The following is a 19,427-nucleotide window of genomic DNA, read 5'->3' as shown; positions in this document are numbered from 1 at the left end:
ATTGTTGGCGAGCAGATAGACAGATCATGAATCCATCATTTTAAGTAAACATTTTGATCCTTTCCGTAACTTTATTAAGATGAACCAGACCAACAGATAAAGTTCCTCTACCCAGAAAGGAATTTAGTTATTTGCTATCTAAACTATTAACAAAAGGTCTGAAATTAAATTACAAACCAAGTGATGAAGACTTAGGAATAAGACGATAAGCTCAAGACCAGATAATGAGCTTTAAGTCTGCAGGAAAAGAAACAAATTCTTGCAGTTGGTCTGTCCTCAGTCAGAAAGATGAGAAAGCATGTATGCTGAGAACAACAGCAGGAGTCTTCAACTTGGATATACTGACCAACCATACAGTCATCCTTAGTTGTGGAATGTGTGTATACATATGCCACCCACACAAAACTACACCCAAACAAAGAAAATTTTTCTTAAGATAGACGGTTCAACTGTATTTCTATCAAAAAAATACCCAATTCCTTGAATTCTGTCACACACAGATTATTACTATGTGAGGTCCCAAAAATTCAAACAAATAAATGAAAAAAATCAGTAATTCATCTGAAGTTGAAATGCATTTATATCTAATACATAACTCGCACTTACTTGAGCATTAAAGGAACAAATGAATACCTAACAGCAAATGAGTTGGTCTTCACATGAGAAGACTCACATATGCAATGAAGGGACCTGTTTTTAATCTTCTGTGGGTGGAAGCAATTTTCCTACTGACTTGCGCTGCCTTCTGCCTTTCAGTATTGAGACAGTAGTGTGGCTCTGTTTTTTCTTCCAAGGTGACACAATACAAATCAATTCTGTAAAGTAGGACAGTGGCTATTTGCTGCAAGACTAGTTCAGCCTTCTGCCTGTCTAGAATTTCCATTATATGGCCAAAAAAAAAATCATCACTGGTTATGTGTAACAAAATTCCAGTACCTTTTCATTGAAGTGAATTTCAACAAATTTTCCAAAACGACTGCTGTTGTTGTTGCGAACAGTCTTTGCATTTCCAAAAGCTTCTAATAGGGGATTTGCTGTTTAAAAAAATATTTTTGTAGTGTTACATTCAATCAATAAACTACCGAAAACAAAGAGAGAACAAATACATTCTAATTAATTGGGGAACTTACTTGGAATAAGGTTTGAAAATTAAAGGAAAAGTATGAAGTATTAGGAACAATATATTTTGCAAATTATACTGGCTATATTGTGGTGGAACATAAAATAAAGTACTTAAGTATCTCATAACCCTGCAACATACTTGAATCAATACTGCAAGAAATTCAGAGACAAATACCAAAAATTATTCATGGATGTTCTTCTATAGGAAGCAGGTAAATAACTGATACATAAACTACATGAGACAACATAGAATTTGACACTTCCCAATTATTTATTATTCATGAAATATAAACTACCCACTTATTCCACAGACAAAAATGCCACTTAAATGTCATGCATGGAATGTATTAGATTAATTTGGAAATTAATAAATATAATATTAGAAAAGTGTGTTGATTTCTAAAACAAATTAACACTGCCCTTTCAAATTAGGTCAATTAAGTTACTGACTGACTGTTTTTCGCTGGCTGCTGCTTTTCAGCATGCTAAAGGTCATACAGAAAGAGTGGCAGCAAGCTATCTTAATTCCCATATGCATATAGATATATATATATATACACACACAATCACCATGCACAGTTTAAGCAGTTTGAAACTACCCACTGGTTATGTAAAAGAGGGCCTCTGAAAGACATTTTACTAGCTTTGAAGATCAAAGAAAAATAGTTTACTGAATCATGTTAACAATAAACCACTAAAAATATCTGCAAGATATTTTAAGGCTTCGAGCTAAAAATAAGCACTGGAAACTAAGTGAGCAGAAACTCAGATTTAAAACTCCATTGACAACCATTTAAATATCTGCTTCTCCAAAAATTAAAGAATGAAGCAATGACATCAATGCTTGGATAAAATATGGGTGATAATGCATCATATAACAGGACATGAGAATTAATTTCTTTGGTCTAGCTGTACCTTATAAAAATGCAAATCTGACTTGTTACAAGACCTTTGATAACTATTCAGGTAATTTATGTAATATTAAGTTTTGAAGAAAGGATTATGAAGAAAACCATCTTGCGCAAAGTCTTTCAGCTAGGCTGAAGGTTCCTCTAGCAATACATATGCCACGAGCATATTCATTAAAATCATGCCTAAGAACCTTCAGAATTCATGCATCAGATGCTGTTCTAAATTAACAAGCCCAAACTCTTTGAGGAGTACCTACAAGTACCAATTAATTTGCATCAGGCATTATACAATTCTTGCCCACTTTCTAAGTTCTTTTAGCATGCAGTGGATTTCACTAAGGAACTGATTTAAGCAGACCTATAGCAACAAGAGAATGAAGCCTGCAGTACTTCTCTTAAATAAGTGGTTCCAAATTGAAAATTTAAAGCAAAAGTAAAGAATTTTTTAAGAAAAACACAGTAGAGAAATTTCAAAATAAATTTATTCTATGCTATAGAGGACTAAAACTGATGTATGAGGAATTGTTAGATTGGTTGAGGGTTGTTTGCTTTTCAGATATTTCTATTTTCTCAAAAAGCTATATTCTGTTCAATTAGGAAGGACATGCAACATTAAGAGGCTCAACAAGAAAGATCAACACAGTCACACTCTACCTTGTCTGGGAGCTTACTGTAAAGATAGATACCAAATGCTGATCTGAGTTACGTGATTTCTGACAAAAAATGATATAACAGAAAAATGATCCAGAATCATAATTTGAAAGAACTACCCTACTTTATCTGACTTTGAGAACTGATAGTGAAGAAGAGGAATTACATTTTCTTGGTACTAACATATAGTAATGAAAAAACAATCTTGTCCTTATAGATTTTATGCAGTTTAAAATTCCATTAGGGTTGCCACCTCAAATACATTATGCATGTAAAGTTCAATTCAAACACACACATAAACATTTTCTAGATAAACGAGTGCATGATACTGTAATAAATAAAGTAAATCACAAATTAAAAAAAAGTTCAAAACCTTGGATTAATATCAACTATCTGTAAATTATGGAATTATGCTGTAGAAAGTGTGATAGTATTTCTATGCTAGCTTTTCTTCACTTGCTGTTGAGTCACATTTCTGAGAAAAATAAAAATTTGGAACCTTTAGTTAAATAAAAGAAATGCCAATACCTTCCACAATTCTATCATCAATATCTTGGCCACTTCCATAGGATTCTGTCAAATACCTGTAAAGCAAGATAAAAATATCAGGATCATTCCTCTCATGTCAGGTTTCCTCAGTTAATCAGAGTTTAATATGGCTGTGCACAAATACTAACTAATTACTATACGGAAAGCATTCTGATTTTAACTTTCAAATACTTATGTACTTCGACGTAAGCTTTAACTTTACTTTTAACTTTTCTTTTTTGTTAAAATAAAAATATTCATGCACACTTCGATTTTTTTTTCAATACTCCCAGGCCTGCTAGAAATTTCTTTTCAACATGCATATGAAAATTACAGTTTAATGGAAATATAATCAAATTATTACTGTATTACATGTATTTATTAATATTTTATTAAACACATAAGGTTTCTTGTCTATTTCCTGAATTTAAGACTGTTGTCATCCAAGGGTTTCTGTATTCATAACTATCAGTGTTAATAAAAATACACATGGATTTTTAATTAATTGGTTTATAATTAAGGCAAGATTCAATTTAGCAATTGAAGAAAGAATTGGAAAATAAAACCACAGTGTACTTCCTCCAAAGCTACAGGCCTTTTTAAATTTTTTTCCCCTGCTCACAGGGCTTTCTGGAAATTCATAGATGAATCTGAGACAAGTTAAACACAATTCTTGAAAATGGGGCCTTCCAAAAGCCTTCAGAAGCACTAAAAGAGCTGCAATAGTACCTTTTATTTTCTAATCACACAAGGGTAAAATCTTCCAGCTTTTAAAACTCAGTTATGTTTTTTACATGGACTTATGGTGAACAGGGTGGCGGGGAGAAGCAACAGCAGTGAAATTTGCCTGTTATAATGAGCTCTTCCTTTGCTGAGAAGCAGAAGAATAATCTCCCTTAAGAGCATCTCTTGTGAGATATTCTTCCAGTGCCTGCTATCTTTTTTTGTTACTCTTATCAGGAATAGAGTCAGGATGTCCCCTGTAAAAAATCATTACCAACACCTTGCTGTAATTCTTACAGCTATCTATGAACGGTTATACAGGGGCAGCACAGAGCAGTATGAAGGAGAAACAGGCAGTTGTGACAATTCTTCACAAGATGTGGAAAATAAAACCTCTACCGTAGAGAAATACTAGAAAATACGTGATGTTAGGGAAAAGGGAGTTAAATATTTATAGAGGGAAACAAGTCCAAGGCTGAACAAGGGAGCATATTTACACTGCCCACGCTGTGCTTCCCTGTATAATCAGGCCACCTATGACACAGGTGTATTTAATGGAGCAGTTCTTTCCAGTTACAGTGTTCCAGAGTGATAAAAAGCCATTAAAAGATAATGCAGATATGGAAGCAAGGCTGATAAATATCAGCGATAAGGCTTCCATGCAGTTTAATACACTTGATTTAGTGTTGGTTGTACATGGACATCACTAAATAAATTAATTCCACTATTCAGTCTTATTCAGTAAACTAGGGTAAAGTACATTAAAGTTAAAAAGATAATCAAGCAAACTAAAAAAAAAAAAAAAACAAAAAAGACCTAGGGAACAACACAGAAATACACATTTATGGCAAAACCAATAGTGTCTTGCAAGATACAGTTAAAATGTCTATTTAAGTTTTTCAATCAACCACAATACCAGATGTGCTATACCAAAATGACTGCATCATAAACCATAATAACTACATGATGTCACTACAATTGACTTTAAAGTTTCTGTGAGTATCTAGCTGTTTCTGCGCGTTATGTCAGCATTTAAGTTTAACTCAATTTCTCGTAATAAAGTTCACATAGGAGCTAATACATATCTTACTGAATTGTATCTTAAACCCACTGATTTAGTGGATTTGTTCTGCCTCTGTATCAACCAAATGCATAAACACAAGAGATTCACATACTAACTTTGGTGCAAACATACAAACCTCAAAACAAATTTAGTGTTTTCTGTCTTGCCAGCTCCTGATTCTCCAGAGACTATGATGGATTGACTCATCTTAAGCACTTTCATGTCACGGAATGCTTTATCAGCTTGAAAATAAGAATATGGTTAACATGACAAAAATTAATACTCAGCAGAATTGCAAAAAAAATAAAGTTAAGCTACAATGCAAAAATTAAAATGTAACATTTTCAGGAACATAAACTATCTTTACAATAGTATGTGTTACAGATTATTAAATTGTTTCCTTTTAATTTATACTACAGCTGTAATTCTTCCAATACTGACATGTAAGAAGTCAAAGTCTTGGAAACAAAGGCCCACTCAACTATATCCAGAAAAAAATACCAAAATCAACCATCTAGAACTAAATATTTTTAACTAAATGTATTTACAAAATAGTAATCAATGTTACTTTTATATATTTTTAAAAGGGAAACTTCCAGTTGTACTTTGCAATGAGTAACGTCTGAGGAAACTTGGAAAAATCTCTCTTGTTATGCAACAGGTACTAAAACCCAGTTAATTATATTTTTTATTTCAAAATAAAGTACAAAACAGTGAGAGGGCTTTTAACACGTCAGACTTTGATTATAGTTCCCAATTATTTTTTATTTTCAAAAGTGACTGAAATCAGGTTTAAGCCATAAAGAGGATTTCACTGTACTTGCTGTTTGTAACACAAACATATAAAAGGAAACAGCGTATGTAGTCTTGCAATGTAATATAAGGCAAAGAAAATTACTACATTGAAAGACAGAGCTGATCATTGTTACACCTTTTTCACTTATAAAGTTTGAATTTCTTTATTTCTTCTTTAGGTTTTTTAATTTGCAAATTATATTTAAACTACTTAGACTTAAAACACTGGAAGTGCAGAATAATCCTAACAGAGTTCTCACAGTTGCTCATTTCCAAGTCCTTCAAAATGCATCTCAAAATGAGATTTAAAATTTTAGCCATTAGTACTTTTATGTTATAATAATTCAAAATAAATCAATTACTGCTACATGTGGCAATTTACAGATAACTCTGAAGTATTCAATGTACATTTTTAAAGAGACAAATACAGGCTTACAGGCTCAATACATACCAATTGCAAAAACATGTGGTGGCAATGTTCCCAGTGATCTACCCTGGTACTTTTTAATAGTATCTGAAGAATAGAACTTCGGTATATCAAAGTATGGATTCACTGCAATAAGGATGTTGGCTACATAGGTCTGTGAAGAAAACAATAAACAGCAAATTACTAGGCAGTATCCAAGCAAATGGTTAACAGCAATTGTCTATTACTATTGCAGATGATAGCCTCCATATAACAATTGCATTTATGATTCTCTCCAACTAATGCAAATATAAGACAGGATATATTTTCAGAGTTCCTTTAATTATCTTCTCAGCATTTCTGTGAAAATATCTTGGGAAAATTTCCCAACCACCGAGCTGTGGAGTGTGTCCTGTATCTGACCTTTCTCCCAATCCCCTTTTAAATTATTTCCTATTGTCTGCATTACTGGACCAAGGACGGGACGCCAAAACCTCCTGCTCAAAAGCGAATAAACTAAATTCATGGATAGCATAACACACTGTCCTCCAGTGAGGAGGATAGCTTTTCAATATCTAATGGAAGCAACTCAGCAGGAAGGACTGACAGGATCCTGCCTGGGAATGCATTCATGCCAGGCAATAAAAGCATTCAGCCAAGAGAAAATTAACTATAGCTGCTTCCACAGAGAAAAATACAGAACGCAAATGTTCTCTCACAGAGAGGGAATTTGAGAAGAATCTCAGACAAAGGCTGCTTTTTACCTTTCCATAGGACAAGGAAGACTGAAGAGAGGGGGCTTTTTTAAATGATTCTGAAAGAAACTCTCATAGCTGGGTTATAATTGTCAGGTTACATACAGGAAAGAGAGGGGGGTCAGAATCAAATTAAAAATCAGATTTGCAGGAAAAGACCTGCAAAATGAAGAAAATGAGGTAAAACATCAGCTTGAATAACTTATTTGCTTCGTTGTTACTGAGAATTTCCCCAGAAAACTGAAATTTGGACACTATTGTGTGATACATTAATAGAAGGCTGGATTATACAATATATGATGTTTCTTAGATAGTTCTATTTTCAGCACTTATTCCACGGAAGGAAAACTTTTCTTCAAGAGCTGCAAGTACTAATATTAATTTTCCTTTTAATAACAAGAAAAATATTGTTAACCAAGATTTTTTAAAAAGCATAAAATTGTTTACAAGGGAAATGTAGCTAAACTATGAACTAAAAAAAAGTCTTTTTTTTTTTCTTCCTTCAGAAAATACACATATTCTGGACAACACATTAGTAGCATTTGTTTAAGCTGAAAAAAGGCTTTATTAACAAAAAATACTATCCTACCCCATGAACAGTTCATATTCAGAATTTTACTTCTTTGGGGGGTTTTATTGCTTGGTTGGGTTTCTTTACGGATTATTTTTCCACAGCAGCATTCAAATGGCCATTTTTATTTATTTATTTTAAAGCTGGTGCTTGATCTTGAGCCATAAAAAATTTAAAGCTATGTAAATTAACTGCAACAGAAGAAAACAATTATACTTTCTTTTTACATTTATATAAAAGGGTTTCATTAAATTAATTTTACAATATATGCTAGAAGAAAAGTTGATTATTTTAACAAAGACACTTAAAAATATGTAGAACTGTTCTGTATTATCCCAGCTAGTTTTCTATTAGGGAAAAAATAAGAAAGAAAGAAAACTCTTTATCTTCTGTTTCGCAGCTGTCAGTGGCTTGGCAGATGGCAAGGACAAAATGTAATTTGGTCAGAATTCATTAAGTACAATTAGGCAATTTGATAGCAATATAAAAGATTAAGGTGGACATCTGAGCTAGGAGGTGTCAAAGACAGCACCTGTTTGCTTCGTTCAAAAATAATGAAGAAAGAAAACCATCTTTGTTAGCACTAAAATAAGTTACCTGTAGGAACATTTGTGATACAAAGCTGTGTTATGGTTGCACATGAACAGCCATGTAGAGAAAAACCTATTATTCTGCCTGCTAAAAATCAGATGGAATTCTGATCTAAAAGTATAATGTAAGGAAAAAAAGGCAAAAAAAAAAAAAGGCCTACAACCTCAACCTTTCCATGTTAGCAGTTCTGTTACATGAAAGAAAAAAAAACAGAAGAACAGAAGTAGAAACACTTGGTGAATTTTTGAAAGGACATCTCTATTAGACTGGTTGTCATGACACACAATACTTACATAAATTCTGTCTTTACTGTACCGAACTTTGATATTGTGAAGGAGAGTGGCTTCATTTAAATACATCAGGGAACCTGCAAGTAAAAAAACAATCACATACCATTAAGAGCTCAGGACTATCTTTAGGTACTGACAAAAAACCAAATCTTTAATTAAGGAGAATTTTTTACCCCTCTCTTTGTTTACAGTTTAATCCTGTAATTCCTTTACACTGTCTCGAGGTAGGAATAGTGATTCAATACACATTTTGAAAACCAGAGACCTGCTCTTAACTGTACAGTTGGAGTTACAGAAAGCTGCTGAACAGGGTCAGACTGCAGGAGCCTCGAATACAGGCTCTGCTCAATGTAAGCTCCTTTAACCAGCCTGTCAGTCAAACACAGTGTGCCTGCCTTCACACCAGCCTCTAAGCACAGAACCTGGTGCCTACCAAAATTCCTACCAATGACTGTTTCCTTCCTTCCAGCTCCCCTCTCCAATCTCAGCCACAGTGTCCCCAGATTAATGCCACCCAACTGACATTTATAGTAACAGCTGGCTTCTGGTGACTTTTGAATTGATGAAAACAAACATCTAATCTGGATCTGGAGAGAGGAATAGCAGCATCACAATACCAGACACTAACCCAGCCTTCCATGCTTCAATTCTGAATTTTGTGAGCATTAGGCCCCCTCAGAGAAACTGTTAAGGGAAAAAAAATGCTGACACACCAAAACCTAGCTGTATTTTTCTCCTTTATTATTTAACATAAAACACCTGACCCTGAGATTAGCTCAGCTGGTTAGAGCATGGTGCTACTAAGACCAATGTTGTGGGTATGATCCCTGTATGGGCTATTATTAATTTAAGAGCTGGACTCAATGATCATTGTGGGTCCTTTGCAGATCAGAACATTCTGGGATTCTGTAACTGCTGAAATGTTACAGGGTGGTGGCACCCAGAGAAAGCTTCAGACTGTACGGATTCACATCCAAAGCTGGTCCTTGTTTTCAGCTATAAAGCCCTGGAAAGTGTCAGCAGCCTTAACTACAGTGTTCTCACTGTAACACTGTTAAAAATATTATCCCGAAACCAAATGAGGGCACTACTCATTACACAGCTTCCATTTTCAAATATGCTAAATCCTTTTTATCTCACTGCTTAAAATCAAATGTACACTATTTTGTGTAGTGACAACTGACAGACTTACAGTAATACAGTACAAAAACTTGTATACATCCAACTACTGTGGATGGAATAAGCACCATACCATTAATGTCTTTTCTTTTTAAGGAAAGACTGGACATGGCACTTAATGCCACAGTCTAGCTGACACAGTGGTGTTAGGTCAGAGGTTGGACTCGGTGATCTCATAGGTCTTTTCCAACCTAATTGGTTCTGTGATTCTGTAATAGTAACCACTACCTTGCACCTCACACAATGGTCACATACACACCTCTAATCTATAACGACCAACAAAGTTGTTTTATGTTGAACTGACACCCTTTCTCAAGGGCTGCAGCAGCAAAAAATTATTCTAATTTATTTATATAAATGTGCAAAAAGGGCTGCTAGTTTGTATGACCTAAAGTCAACCTACCCAGCCACCTTGCCCCACAAGGATACCTGCAGTTCAGTAAGCAGCTCTTAACATGTCTTTCAGCACTCCTCCTGCTGAACCAAAATATACTGGCAAAGGAAAATCAGAGCTTCTCAAAAACATCTGTGTTTTTGTTTTCCATCTTTTACCCTGTGTCCTGCAGTGGACTGAGGAGTGGTTGTGGCTCTGTCCCCTAACTACCTGCACTAGACTGGCCTGAAGCAAAGTCAGGTTCACCAGCCAATTGCAGCCTCCCTTTGGCTTGCATAGCTCTGCTGAATAACAGGCCTTCCCTCCATTACATGACTAAATACAGATTTCAAATATCTGAAATAATTCACACTTCTCAAAGGACCTGGTAGCTTCTGTGTTTTTCAGAAGAAACCACCTTCCTCCACAAAATCCCTTGCACTCATATTCCTGTGTGGGCAGAGGCACACAAGACACATTTTTGCTTTACCCTAGGTAAACTCTCCCTTTGGATCATAACAGCCTTGAAATCATGGCTGTGCGCAATTCCTTTATGAAACAGCAGGCTGGCCCCCATCACCACAGTTCCTCCTCTGCCACCATAGCAGACACACATTCCTCCACAACCCCACAGTCACTGGTAGCTGCAGCAAACAAGCACAGACACCTGGCACTGCACAGCAGGACTCTTCCTCCCCTCCCCAGGCATTCTCAGTTCACGTGGTTGAGAAAATGGCACTGGGACCACAAATTGCCGGTCTGCCTTCACCTCTTTTATTGGGGTCATCCCAAGAGAAAGAGACATTAAAAGGAAATGGGCCAGAAACAGAAAGTCCTGTCTCCTTCTGACCCTGTATGTGTCTGGGAGGTGACAGCATGGTAAAATTCTAGCAAACTTGAATTTGAAGTCATTGGGATCCTCAGTATTGAGATGAGAAACTATCACATAGTAATTTGTCTATCAACATCTTTGACCATATCTTTGTAGGAACCTCTCAGAGTTTGCAGTATTTTAAAGGAAGCAGTTAATCATCAACTTTTTATTAGGCTGTTTATCTAAAAAGCAAAGGACCCCAGATTTCATTGTGTTCCCAGGGCTCTCATTGCAATTAAAGCAGCTATAGCTGCAGACTCAGTGTGCAATGGGAGCTTGCTCCCCAAAGGAATGCCACCACCTCAAGACATGCAAACTAAGGATTATGTCAGCAAATTCAAAATGTATATTCTTTAGAATAAATCCTTTAGAAGAGGCATCCATATCCAAAGGCAAAGGAAGTCACCAGAGAGAAAGAATTCTGAATATTAATATAGCTCATGTCTAAATACAACCAGTGCATATATGTGCATTTAGTTGTCCATATATTTACTTACATGCACACGAAGTTCACAAAAAGTGAAGCGAGGCATTAAAAAATAGGAAATGTCAATGCCAAATTTACTCATAGTGGCACTCCTGCACATACCACAGAGCAGGGTTGCTATTGAAAATTGTTTTGTGAAGTAATTGCAAGGCTCTGCATCTGTAGAACTAGGGGGTTTTAACAGTCTTATCCAATACCCTGTCTTTATACCCAAGATTCAGAATATTTTAGAACAGTATTATGAACACTCAGTGTAGGTTTTTTCTCAAAAATCAATGATACCCAATGCAAATACTTTGTAACAGAGAAGGAAATTGAATTTGGGATTCACACATCCTGCAAATGAACCACAACTTGTAAGCAGCAAGTCAGAATATGTTAGTGAAGTTAAAATAATGTTTGATACAGAAAGGATTATTGAACAAAGTATTTTTAAGTTTTATCTACTCGGGAAGCTGAAGAAGATATTTTCTCTAACTTAACTGAATAGTATTCTGGTGGAATCTTAAATTATTTCCATAATCTCAGTCTAGATTTCAATCCCCTGACTAGAATATTCCATGAACTAGAACATCTCAGCAAAATCACTGGGACAGATGCACAGACTAAGTACGTTTCCCTAACAATCACCATGTACAGCAAACACAGGTAACAACTTTGAAAAGTTTGAAACCACATCCTTTTTGCAAAAATATAAACAGCTGGAAGCAAGGCTACCAGCTTGGTTCTAACGATATCATCTAAGTCAGATCGTAAGACTCAGATCCCATCTTTTTGTTTCTTATGGAGAAGCTGTAACAGCTGCATTTCCTGTCATGGGAGGTAAATACTAAACCCTGTTCCAGGACAGGAATTGAGGTTACATCACCTAGACCAGACCCCTGGCCTCTATTTTAAACGAAGAACAATAGAAGATATTTTTGTCCACCATTTACAAAGTCTTCAGTATTTTCACCAAGCAGTAAACACTAAAGGAAATGTTCAAAGGCTTGTCTTCATCAGTATTCAAGGAGAGGCTCTGTGATTTGCTCATAGAGTGCAGCAACAGCAAAATATTTAACATTTGTCTAAAAGCTGATCACAGCACTCACTCAGCTTTCTCAGTATTCTCTCCCCGGATCTGACAACTGTTTCCATCCATCTAACTATAAAACATTTAACAAAATAAAAGCCCTGCAGATCAACAGTGACATTTATTACACAAGCTCACCTCAAAACTCCTTCCTCACCAGCACTCCTGTATCCAATTCAAACCTATCCATTTTCATGGTCTTGATAGGTCCAGATTCACATCCCCAGTTTTGTGAAAGCAATCTTAAAATTTATTTTCCATTACCTCTACTTCCACAGAAATGCTACCTGAGAAATGCCTTAAATGCAGGAAAATGCTATACAAATACAGATGCTGATCATGACACTAAGTTTTTTGTCACACTATAAAAAGTACAGTTACACCCATAATACTGAATGGAGTATTTCTGAAGTCAAGCAACAGTTCTATGTGGGAATTATGTAACTATCCATTCCTCTAAATTGTTCAAATGAAAACTAAAACCCACAATAAATTATATTTAAAATGTGCTTCCTTTAAGAAGTTTAAAGGACTAGCAAAGGTCATACATAAATTTGAACAAAGATGCCAAGAAAGAAACAGGAAGCTTGTAAGGAAACAATATGCATTTCATTGCAGATTTTTTTTTCAAATGCATAATTTATTTTTAAATTCATAACTTACAATTATCTTCCACATCCTTCTTACTATCCTCCTCTGCAGGAAACACTTGATTGATAGCAGCCTGGAAAGTCTGTTAGATAAGAAACATTAACACTGTCAGAATTCCATAAAATAGAAATATAAAGACATCTCATACAACCATACAAGTGAGTGCACTGTAATTGTGCATGATTTCAAATTAAGTCATCAGCTTTATACTGCAGAATTTGAAATTTTACTGAGCTACTAGATGCTGATAAAAAGCTGCTGCATTTATACTACTACACTACATTATAAAAACGAATTCACTGTAATATATATTTTAGTGCAATAATATTTGATTCTTAGGTCAAAAATGCATGTCATACTGTGCAATGCAAAAAATAAGACTGAAGACAATACTGCAAAGATAACAGCATTATAAATGACACAATTTCCTCAGTTTTGCAAAGAAGAATAAAATGCAAATCATTAGTTCAGTAAAAGTACTGTGCTGTCATTATGGTATGCTGTTTTAAAATATTCCTACTTAAAATATTAATGTTCAATACATAACACCCCCTGTATCACCAAATACTGTAGCTTTGGTTCTTATTTATTGGGGTTTTTCTTCAATAAAACAATACTAGAGTAAAACAAGACCTTCCTTCAACCCTTGTATTCCAGTTATACAAAACGATCATTTATCAAGTGTTCACATCCAACTGGAAAAATTCATAACAAAAGCAACTTTGTTTCTTTTTACAACTCCAGAAGTCATAATTTATATTGCTGTAAAAAGGAAGGAAAAACATCCAAGCACACATGCATTACAGCATCTGCACAAAATTACCTATTGTACAAAGGAGATTTTTGATTGTATTTTTTTTGTTTACTGTAGTAACAGTTCGTTTGAGCTAGCGATGAATGAACAAAACCCCTGTTGTACCAATTAAACATGACAGCCACCATGCCACTGCAGGCACAGGCTCCTTTTCCCCATGGAAATGGAGACAAGAAGTCTAGTCTAATATTTGAAAAGGCAACCAACTGGATCTAAAGAATGAACTTAACAAACAAACGTGTTTGCTTGTTTAACACTGTACTCAGCAAGGTAGTCCCATGAGAAAGATCTCACAGGGAAACTTAGGAGAAAGACAGCAACTTGTTTCATGTTTGCTTGAGCACAATAGTATTAGAGGTCCTGGGGCTTACACCATCATTAGCAGCCACAAATTCCAACTCTCTTTGAAGTGGGAAGGGTTAAAAATGTCTCAGAGCAGAACTAATTGCTGCCAGATGGAAAACATTAAATCCACAACATCCCTTCCCTACCAAGTTATCATAAAGTATGCAATTTGTAGTCATAATAAAATATATTTTGTCACCCCCTTATCAGGATTGAATGCAGAAAAATATGTACAAGATGTTTTCCTAAGGGAAACAAAGCTGCTTGATGATATTAGAACATCTGAACATCCATCACACCAACTTCCTCCAAAATATCCTTTATCAGAGTTTGTGAGGGCCATGGAAGCCTTCAATGTCTTTACCAACCTCAGAAGGATGCCTGCTGCTACTCAGAGTTTTAGCAGAGCAGAGATTCACCACACCCTCTCCTCTCTCTCACAGTATTACCATAACTACATATTATCATCATAATTTTCTCTACAAGTTTGCCAACAGTAAAGGTAAATCTTATTTGGTAAAGCTTTGGTAAAGCTCCCGACATAATCAGTTCCCTGTGCAGGAAACAGTGGGAAAGTTTAAAAATAATATAACCAGCTTCACAAAAATGTAACTTCACTTCTTGTCTACTGATGTGTAAACCCATTAACCACTAACAAAGGCAGGATAGAATGAACATGATTCCCAACTATTCTGTGAGACTCTTCAAAAACTTCTGATACTTTAACATTTTTGGAGTTAAAGTCAGCCATGCTACAACTATCCCAGAAGAGGAAGAGCTTTTTCAGTGTCGTCACTCTCTTAAATCAGCCCTCTGATTTAAGACAAAAAAAACCAAAAATTCCTGCTGTATCATCTCCTATCTGAAAGCTCATGTTTTTCTGTTGGACTTCTTTAGATAAGAACACTGGTAGAGTTTCAACTGTGACAACAACAACAAAAAAAAGTCACTGCTGTATTTCACAGTTGGAATAGTGCTTTATGTAAACTAAGGTACCTAAGGTACTTGATACATAGGTGAGAATGACAGCTAGATGTGCAGAGCTTCAAGTACTAAAATCTAGTATTTTAAACAGAAAATGAGTAAGGTATCCTAGATATATCAATAAGAAAATATCCAAATAAATTCTTCACTAGATTGTCCCATTTTTAATTTTTTTAACAATTATTTTAAGGAAAAATCCCTTCAGATACTTGAGGGAAGACTTTTGCATTAATCATAGCTTAGAACAAGCTTATTCTAAGAAAGTGGAGAGTGTGTTAATCTTATGAGACATTAAAGTGGACTCAGGAAGCAAAACAATGTTTAGGGAATTCTGAAGGGGGTTTTTTGTTGTCTTTGTAATGAAGCAGCCCTTGAAATCCAATGGCAATCTTAACTATTCTCCCAGAAACTAGATGAGTGAAAAAAGATATCTTTCCATTCAAGCAGGATCTTCTTTCTACCATGTAATCCAATATGTGTAACCATGCCTTCCTTTATACCTTCCAGATACAGAAAGGAGACATCCCTACTGTCAGCTATATTTCACAAACCATGTGTAAGACAAGAGTATGTCTCACTTGTGCAAGCACAATGTGCTCACTGTTAAAAAAAAACCCCAAAATAAATCACCTTAGCTTAAAGCACTGAACTTTGAACATTTTGATCTTACCTTCAAAGTACATTTATTCATTTACACTTAGCTGGGAAAAATACCTTTCTGGTTATTCACAGCATACCAGAGCAGATGGCCCATAAAACCTTCCATGACCCTTCAGAAGTGGCACAAAGCCATAAGGTGTCTCTCAGTTGATGGCAGGAAGGGTGTCAGTGAGTGCCTGCAGCACCTCACACTTTCCCAGTGACTGCCAGAAACTCATGACTGCTGATGCTCTAAGAAGTCCCTGCTCTCTACTCCTCAGTGCCCCATGGTGCCCAGAATGGCATTTCAGGGTGCAAGCCCTTCCAGTGCATCTCTTCTTAATCACTTTATTTGCATTTGCTTTCTCCAGGAAAATAGTAAACTCCTGTCATCCGCCTTCTCCTTGTTTCAGCCTCAAGGAACAAAAAAACATATGCAACAGGATCCAAGATTGCAATCCCAGTATATTCAGAAAAGAACACTTTAAGGAAAAAATGAAAGCACAATACCAGTTGAGTTTAACAGTTGGTTCCCTCTCTACCTGCCTCTTCCTTGTACCACCAGCATGTGATGGCCATCTCTGGTACCATCAATCCAAATTAGAGCCCGTTCTCAGGGCAGGACTCCAGCTCTAGGTGGAACCATGCTCATTAGCACAGCACTCTCCATTTTCTCTGGCTTTTTTTCTCCAGTCCTGGCATTTATAAACCTTGCAAGCCAGTGATCTACTCCTTGGGGAAGCGGCTCCCATCACGTAACACATGCTTCCTCTGTTGCAGTAAAGCGCTGCTGCGGCTCGCAGGATGTCCTTTGTGCAGGGCAGGCTGGGTGGCTCAAATCCCCACCTCTGTTAGACACACAGCCTCTGCACAGAACTGTAAACAGTTCTTGGGGATAGGCTGTGGTACCCAAAACTGCTGCTGCTGGGGTTTAAGTGAATGTTGGAGTGTTGGACCTTTCACAGAGTCTGGACTGGGTAACTTGGTTTCATAATGTGAAGCAACCTGCCACCACAATGGCCTCAGCTCCTCTGCCCCCCCTTCCACTGCTTGCTGCCATGCTGAAAACTTTCCACTTCTTCAAGTCAGATCTGCTCTCTGACCTCGTTTGGGGCGTCACACACAGTTCGGCAGGCAGAGCTGGGAGAGTGCTGCTCTGCAGTGGCAGAGCTGGCTACGGGTGGGGATGGGAGGCAGGGGTTTAAGACTTGTTGAAACTGCTGCCTTGCAGCACATACTGCATTTATTTACAACAGTGTCATAAAAGGCAATAATCAAACACATGCATACACATTTCCTTTTCAGACTGTGACCTCTGGTAAGCTACCAGTGCCTAACAGAGAGTACATATGACATGGTAATGACCCAGATTAAAAAATAATAATAAGTTACACTCCCCAGATATGTTTACAAGATCAGGTTACTCATCTCCTCCCTGTAATTATCATGGGCAACTCTGGAGCTGCTATCATGCATTCTCACTGAAGAGCACTTCTGAACTACCATTTTAAGAAAACAAAGTGATAATGAGTATTAATCCTGACTAATTCAAATGACTGGTTTAAGTGAACAAGAACAGAGTGGTCTTAAAAAGTCAAAAAGCAATGAGAAATGTTTCTCTAAAAAGAAATCAATGACACCTTGAAAAGACTGAGAAGGTAACCCAAGAAAACTTTTTACTCCACCTTTATTAATATAACATTAATTAATAAGTTAAAAATTTAGGACCATAATCTCTACAACATTTAGACTGTGAAGTGTGTTCCCTTAGATGAATGAACATTAAGTTCTTAATTGATCTGCTTAATTCAAAACAGCCAACAGCAGAATAACAAACTCCCTAGACAAAAGAGATTTTTTTTTTTTTTTTAGAGAAAACCATGAAACAAACTATTTTTATTTTAGGATCATTTTTTGTTGTTTTGTTGGGTTTTTTTAATGATATATGGTCCTTGAAAGGAGCACATGTTAGAAATAAATAGTGACTCAGAAATATCCTAAGTATTGTTTCTGTTTCAGTGTAAAGGCTTTTGCTCTTTATGACATCAGAACCATTTAATATTAACCACAGGTTTGGAATATTTAATATCCTTGTCTGAATAATCTTGCTCCTCCTCAAACTGACAAATGAATGCTACTACTACTACTAAGCCTACAGACTGATCTCTCTCACTAAAAAAATCAGATGTTACACTTGCTTTGCATTTCTAAGGAAGGCAAATCAACTTCCTCTCCCAAGATGCACAAAAAAAGAAAGCCTATAAACATTCCTCCAGAAGGAAGCACTGCTGCATCACCTTTTGACCTGTGACAAGGCATTCTCTCCTACTCCTGACATAAAAAAAGAAGTTACAAAACACATTGTTGTCTTTTCTACATCCTTGAATATAAAGAAAAAACAAAACTATTAGAAAGGGCACAAAAAACATACTAAAAAAGACTGACATCACAACTTTTAAGGTAGTGCTGATCTTATTCTAGCTAGTACAACCCAGGAATCTGACCATTTGAATTAGGATAATTGATAGCTACAATGTGCTTCCTATAAAAACTGACATTTAGTTATGGCATACTGAGTCTGAAAGATGTCATGATAAATCAAGCCATCAGAGCATACTAATTAGGATGAATTGGTTGTCTTCATTTTAAAAGTTACATTTATTTTGACTTTAATTTGATGTAGCAATTCCATAGGACCTTTGTTTGACATCATATTACTTCTCAAGGTACTTGAGTTAAGAGGATTCATCTCTCAGTCTTCATCAATCTAATCTTAGCCAGGGCCCAGCACATCCTTGTAGGACTCTTCCTATGCATGTAAGGAAAAAGAGAGAAGCTAATCTCAACAGCAGGCTGTTAATCAGTGTCTTATTGAGAAAAATTAAGCATACAGTGCTGAATCAAAAGGCTACAGAGATTCAAATCTCCTCTCTTTCATGAGTACATCCTCAATGCACATGCAGATAACTGATGAAGGACACACTTCTTGACAGTTTGAGGGGTCCGTTGCAATACAAGCTAAAGCTGAATAAAGATCCATAGCCAAACTTAGACCAGAAAACTGATTTTCAACTCCTTCAGGCTGTGTGCAGTTGAAGATACTGGCAAAGACCTGGCCTACAGGTAAGGTGGTTTCTTGTATGTTTTTTGTCTTTTCCTTTGTTTGTGAGACACTTACCTTGCCTTTCTGATTCAAAGGTTCAATAGTTAAATTGTCAGGGCCGATGTCCACAATGATCCCCATCTGAAACCCATCAGTTGGGTGTGGAGCCCAAACGGGCTTCCCGTCTTCCATTGTGGGATCTATCCAGTATTTCCTGTTAGAAAAAATAAAACTAAAATTAATCAAAACACTTTGTATACAAACTGAATAAACCATCAGGATTTATTACACAGACTTTATTTTATTATGCTTATTTCTTATTTCTACGCTTATTTCTATAATTCAGTGTGAAAGGAGACAGCTGCTGTAGACTGGAGCCAGCCTTTCTGCAACTCGCAACGCTTTACCTACAAAGGACACCCCTTGGACTTCAGCAGGGAGAAGATTGAAGATTGAAGACCAGAACCATTTTTCACGGGATCCACACAATGCTCCCTAAG

The 19,427-nt window shown here is 36.2% G+C and overlaps 1 protein-coding gene across 6 annotated transcripts in view; it reads right to left on the bottom strand.

The window, feature by feature from the left end:
* MYO6 (myosin VI) overlaps nt 1-19,134 on the bottom strand; it is a 70,939-nt gene extending 51,805 nt beyond the window's left edge. For 4 of the 6 annotated variants that reach the window (XM_062488592.1, XM_062488593.1, XM_062488594.1 and 1 more), the window contains exons 1-7: nt 19,003-19,119; nt 13,055-13,124; nt 8,410-8,483; nt 6,245-6,374; nt 5,135-5,240; nt 3,213-3,268; nt 937-1,034 (exon numbers count right to left, since the gene is read on the bottom strand). In XM_062488592.1, the coding sequence (XP_062344576.1) occupies nt 937-1,034; nt 3,213-3,268; nt 5,135-5,240; nt 6,245-6,374; nt 8,410-8,483; nt 13,055-13,124; nt 19,003-19,119 (651 nt within the window). Of the gene's footprint in view, nt 1-936; nt 1,035-3,212; nt 3,269-5,134; nt 5,241-6,244; nt 6,375-8,409; nt 8,484-13,054; nt 13,125-19,002 lie in introns of all 6 variants that reach the window. The other 2 variants (XM_062488591.1, XM_062488597.1) reach the window with 2 other exon arrangements.
* Nucleotides 19,135-19,427: the final 293 nt, after the last annotated feature.

Source organism: Cinclus cinclus, chromosome 3 (assembly GCF_963662255.1).
Source record: "Cinclus cinclus chromosome 3, bCinCin1.1, whole genome shotgun sequence".
Classification (NCBI taxonomy): Eukaryota; Metazoa; Chordata; class Aves; order Passeriformes; family Cinclidae; genus Cinclus; species Cinclus cinclus.
Note: the sequence above shows the minus strand (reverse complement) of the source record. Positions and strands in the feature narration are given on the sequence as shown.